The sequence below is a fragment of the Cryptomeria japonica genome, chromosome 11 (genome assembly GCF_030272615.1).
Source record: "Cryptomeria japonica chromosome 11, Sugi_1.0, whole genome shotgun sequence".
Taxonomy (NCBI): domain Eukaryota; kingdom Viridiplantae; phylum Streptophyta; class Pinopsida; order Cupressales; family Cupressaceae; genus Cryptomeria; species Cryptomeria japonica.
This window is the reverse complement of record NC_081415.1, coordinates 410,743,661-410,749,660: the sequence shown is the minus strand read 5'-3', so window position 1 is coordinate 410,749,660 and position 6,000 is coordinate 410,743,661. Positions and strand designations below refer to the sequence as shown.

The window sequence follows — 6,000 nt, the reverse complement described above, 5'->3', positions numbered from 1 at the left end:
TGCGTGTTGAAGCAATTGAAAAAGAATGGAATGAATTAATTTCAGTTAGAACAAAGGTTAAGGTAGAAGGTAAGTTAAAATCGTATTTTACTATCCCGACGAGGTAGCATAGTTGGCTTGGCCATGTGTTTGCTCCCCATTGGTTCTGAGTTCAACTCTGAGGCCTTGTACTCACTCGATGGGTCTAGCAAGTGGGTTGTTCGGTCCATCCTCAAGGACTAGTCTCGTCTCAACTCGCCCCTCTCCTGAGCCCCAACTCGGTTGTTAATGGCCAAGGTAAGGTTAATAGGTTTGCGCGTTGGGCTGGGACGTGGGGATACCCTGAGTTACTAACAAAAAAAATCGTATTTTACTAGTTTCTTTGATGAGAATGAGAATGAAGAGATAGAGAAAATTATTGCAACAGTAGATAACTTTGATAAAATTAAATTTGAGGGACATGATGTGGAGTCTGATAAATCTTTGTTTGAGAATAGTGAAGATGGGGTCCCTTAATTAGTGATCTTGATTCCTGGTTAGAAAATGAGGAAATTGAGTCTTTTGAATAATGTACTAACGTTGTTTTGGGTGAAGGAAACCAAGTTGCAACAATAGTATGTCTTTTGGAAGGCATTTAAATAGTAAAAATTAATGAAGGAGACAAAGTGGAAGGAGAGGGAAAAGTTAAAATAGAAAAGGATGTAATTAGAGGCCTTATTTCGTTGAAAGAGAAGATATAAATTCAATTATTTTATCTAATTTTAATAGTGTATTGGTGGGAATTCAAATTTGAAAATTTGAATTTCATGAAAGGTAGAAGAGGAGTAAGGATGAAAGGGGATAATGTTGTTAGGTTGCAAAAAGTGAAAAACAAGAAAATGTGAGTGGACAAAGTATAGAAATGGATCCAAAACAAGCATAGGGTCTACAAATGTTTCTAAGTTTGACTCAAGAAACATTTTTCTCTTTCTACCATGGATGTCTGATGCAGGAGCATCCATGGTCAATGGAAATCCTCATCAACCAAAAAGAGATTGTGATTTTAATTTTTCTAAGGTTTGGTAATTTTGTCGTGGGAGAAAATAAATTACATTATTTTTACCAAAATATTCTTTAATATTTCGTCATCTATAATGTTTTGCCAATATTTTATGTGGAGGAAGTTTATGAGGAAATAATTTTTTGTTTAAATTTGCTAATTGTCAAAATTTTGTGTGGGATTCTTGGGAGATGCAAGCAATGACATCATTAATTACTCCTAAAATATAGGATTCTAATTCTAAGTACCCATGTGGCACAAGAAGAATCTACCATTTTAGCATATTGAAAAAAAGGCCATTTTGAAATATTTAAATGCATTTAATGATGGGAATTAATGGATTTTAGAGCATTTGGTCATAGCTTTTTGAATGGGACCAAATTTGGGCTTTGGAAGAGTTTTAATGTGTTATTGATTTAGCAATTTTGTGGGTGATTTTTAGAGAAGTGGGGAATTTTGTAGGTGTGAGCGTGGATTTTGGAAGGAGGTGATTTTGCCTTTTGTTTGCGGGTTTTGAAGAGGTTTTGCAACAACAATATGACTTTAAGAAGCCATTGTTGAGAACTTATAAGTTCACATGAATATTTGCAAGTTGGAGAGTTGAGATTGCTAGTGAGAAGAGCCAATTTGGAGAAGAAACTTTTAAACTTATTCTCCATGTTTCTAAATGTTGTTATACTGATTATAAATCAAATTTTATTTGTTTTTATCAGCCCATTAGGCTGCAATATTATATCATATTAGATTGTAGAGATGTGGTCGCATTTCAAGAGTTGTTGAATAGAGAGATCTAGTTATGTTTTCAAATTTTCTACACTTATTCTCCTCATTTTTTGAGATTGATATAATACTATTGTGTAAGTTTCAAAGAGGGTTTTGTCTATGTCAAACCATCTTGCACCACATTGGTCTGACACTGTGCCTCTAAATGTCATTTGTCTTACATTAGCACCAAGACAAATGATGGTCTCCATATCTAAAATGCCAATTCTTCACCAACATGGCAAGTTAAATTGTAAAAATATACTATAGCTAAATATAATACAATATTCTAATTTATAATAGAATATTTTTTAAAATAGAATGTAATTGTTTCTAATATATAGATTTTTAGAATAGTTTACAATATGAAATTTATAAAACTTAATTCATTTAATTTTTAGAAAACTTAGTTAATTTAATTTTTGACAAGATTGTCTTAAACATTTTTATATTAATTTAGAAACATGTTATAATAGGTAAAATTATATAAAGGTTTATATTAACTAAATATATTTTTTATTGTTTATTGACATTTTAAAAAGTTGTGATTCTTATTATAAAATAACTAGTTAATTTAAATTATACATATTATATTTTAAAATAATAACTTAATTTTTAAAATAACTCTATAAAATAGTGATTCTTATTATAAAATAACTAGTTCATTTAATTTTTAGAAAACTTAGTTAATTTAATTTTTGATAAGATTGTCTTAAACATTTTTATATTTAATTTAAAAACTTAATTTATAAAATAACTTTATAAAATAGTGATTCTTATTATAAAATAACTTGTTCATTTAATTTTTAGAAAACTTAGTTAATTTAATTTTTGACAAGATTGTCTTTAACATTTTTATATTAATTTAGAAACATGTTATAATAGGTAAAATTATATAAAGGTTTATATTAACTAAATATAATTTTTATTGTTTATTGACATTTTAAAAAGTTGTGATTCTTATTATAAAATAACTAGTTAATTTAAATTATACATATTATATTTTAAAATAATAACTTAATTGCATTGCTTTATAAAAATAGAAAATTATATTTTTTTGTAAGGGTGGCCGTCAATTTCTAGATGCAAACTCTTATTAATGAGAGACTCTACACCTATAATGGATGTAAAAACGTTTTGTAACACTTAAATACATGAAAAAAAAAAAAAAATTCTCCTTTCAACTAGCACTCACTCTTGAGTTAAATTAATCAATCAACACTCCCTATCTCCATCATACAATCAGTAAACTCTGTAATTATCTCAATCTAAAATTATAATAATAATATAATGATATTATAATATAATAATAATGTAGTCTTAATAGATGTTTTGCTTTGGTTAAGAGTTTAATGGAAATATAATAATATGATATTTTAATAATTGAATATTAATTACAATGTCATAATATTATAATAAATATTAATTACAATATAACAATATAATAATTTTTTAAGTGGAATAATGAACAAATATGATTTTTGGTGTACTTTACCTATATTCCTCTAAAACGGGTATGCTAGTAATTACATCATAATCATAAGAACTCTCCACATGAAGCCTAGAATTTGACATTCTATATGGTTATTTCTTGACATGCTATTTTTTTATAAAATTGTATAGATGACAATTTAAAATAATAAACCGTAAAAAATTACAATAGATAATATATATAAAATAAAAATTATAATTTATAATATTGATATATAATTTTAGAATGTTTATTATAAAAATACAAATTTATCTAGAATATTTTGAAATGGTAGAACATAATTGTTTCTAATTTTATAATATTTTAATGGTATCTATTTTCTTAAATGAATTTAGAAACTTAATCAATTTATTTTTTTTAATATTTTTAATAAGATTGTGTTAAATATCAATTTAGAAACTTCATTATTTCTAATTTTCAAAATATTTTTATACGAATTTTTGGAATACTTTCTATTTTAATTATAAACAAGATATTTGGAATGACTTTAAATACTTAGTAAATTAAAAAAAAATTGCATATATTATTAATTTATCATCATTTTCTAATTTTTTACATTCTGCATTCTTTTTATCTATATATGATATCCGTAATAAGAATAATGAAATGACAAGAATTTTCATTATTATAACTTCAATCTTTTGTTTGCTCATAGGTGAAGCTTAAGATATATACATTGTAGTTCAAGCAATTATGTTCTAATTATTTTTATTTATCAATAAATATACATATATACTTTGTAATTCATACAATTATGTTCTAATTCTTTTTATTTATCAATAAAAATTATGTTTATAATAGTACTTTGTTGATGCAAATCAACAGCGCACTTTAACTATCATTTTTTTACAAACTAAATAGTAGACAACCACAATTAAAAACTTTAGAATTGCCATTAACATATTTAATACTCTATCTACAACATAAAACTTAATTCCTTTCATATAGATTTGTTTACACAACATACATCTTTCATTTTAGATTGTTATATGTTGACTTTTTAGTGACATTTTTTAAAATAATAATCCCTATTAAAGATAATTAGTTAATTTTAATAATACCTAATAATATACTTTAAATAATAACTAGATTCTTTTCACAATACTTTATTAAAAATATTTTTTAATATCCGTTCAAATTTTGACAAATTTTGTTAATAGTCATTGTCGAAAATGGCTATCCAGACCCTAGGATGAACCAATGCATAAATTGTATTCTAGGGGTGGAGAGCCATTTCCAACAATGACTACTAACAAAATTTGCACGGGAAAAAAAAGTCACCAACTACAGATGTCGAATCAGAGTAGTAGCATAGAGTCAAATTTTTTGGTGAATGGAATGTTTTCATTGACATTAAACCGCACTATCCTTACAGTAATGGATTCACAAAATCTAATTGACCCCTTAATTTTCAAATGAAATCAGATTCCAAGTGCGAAGCACCCATCGCTATGTTGATCTATCAACGCACCTATAACATAGGCTTCCCAAACATAAGGGCTGTTCAAAAATCATTGTCACTGATCCAATAAATATATTTTCGCTGCACTTAATCATATAGATATTGCAAATTTCTTTTGCAAATAGTAGACATGCAGTAAAACAATTGAAGCATTCTTCTCTAACTCAATGAAAGGAAAATAAAACAGTTTGGGATCAAACTGTGAAATTTAACTTTAAAAAAAAAAACAGATGCATCTCATAAACACTACTAACAAATGTATCTGAAAATTAAAGTTTAATTGATATATGTAGTACGTCAGAGGATTCTAAACATGAAATGTTACCAGGTCTTTATGAGAGGCCATGATATGAAATGTTGTTTATTGAACCAATAGTACAATCCAAAGGCCTCCTGGATGGAAATCCATTATTATAAACCAAACTCTTTTTTGGAAATTTCCATATCGAAATCACAATTGGTTGAGATGACCAATTTGTCAGTAAAGTCAGACGATGCCAACTTGATTTCTAAAATGAAATTGATTTATAATCCTTCAAGAGAAACACCTACAATTTCTCAAGGATTTCATCTTCAACAGCACACTCAAAATTTCACAAGACTCTTTAAGCAGATAAAATTATGTGCATCAGATGTGCAGACTTTTCGAAAGAAACCCCATTTCCCATCTCTTAGATATTTCCCTATTTCCTGTACAATAATTAAATATATAACATCCATCTTTAAAATCTGAGGCACGGTTCCCTCTGCATTGCAGTGTGATAACAAAAACACAGCTTTGCTTAATTGCATCCTTGGAATACATAGTTTAAGATTCAGGTAGCTTCAATGCATTGGTGAACGGGAGGTCCGAGGCCTCACAGGTGTCTTTGATGGACTTACTCTATACACAAAACCAAAACAGATTTAGGATAGGACAAAACTAGTGTAACTTCTTCAAATGTAAAATGTTTCAACTTTAGTTTGCTTTAACATATCCTACCTTATGGGTAGAGACCCCAAAATAGCACCACTGCAATTCAAGGCAGCAATTGCACTCTCAGCCTGCCCAACAAAGGACCGCCAGTTAAACTTGAAAATAATCTCAATGAATGAATATGATGATCTCCAGGTGTCCGGGTTAACTTTGTACTCTCTAGTATTGCATATCAGATTTCATTTTACATGTTTTAATGGATAAAATTAGCAAGGAACCAAGACGCGAGAATAATTGTATACCCAACACCATATTGTGTTCTGCCAAAAATATCTTCAACGTGCACTTCA

At 27.7% G+C, this 6,000-nt stretch overlaps 1 protein-coding gene across 1 annotated transcript in view; it reads right to left on the bottom strand.

Annotated features, from left to right (window-relative positions):
* Window positions 1-4,993: 4,993 nt before the first annotated feature.
* LOC131041462 (polyadenylate-binding protein-interacting protein 12) overlaps window positions 4,994-6,000 on the bottom strand; it is a 94,042-nt gene continuing 93,035 nt past the window's right edge. Inside the window, exons 9-10 of the mRNA XM_057974573.2 lie at window positions 5,717-5,778; window positions 4,994-5,617 (exon numbers count right to left, since the gene is read on the bottom strand). Coding sequence (XP_057830556.2) covers window positions 5,560-5,617; window positions 5,717-5,778 — 120 coding nt within the window. The 3' untranslated portion in view covers window positions 4,994-5,559. The remainder of the gene's footprint in view (window positions 5,618-5,716; window positions 5,779-6,000) is intronic.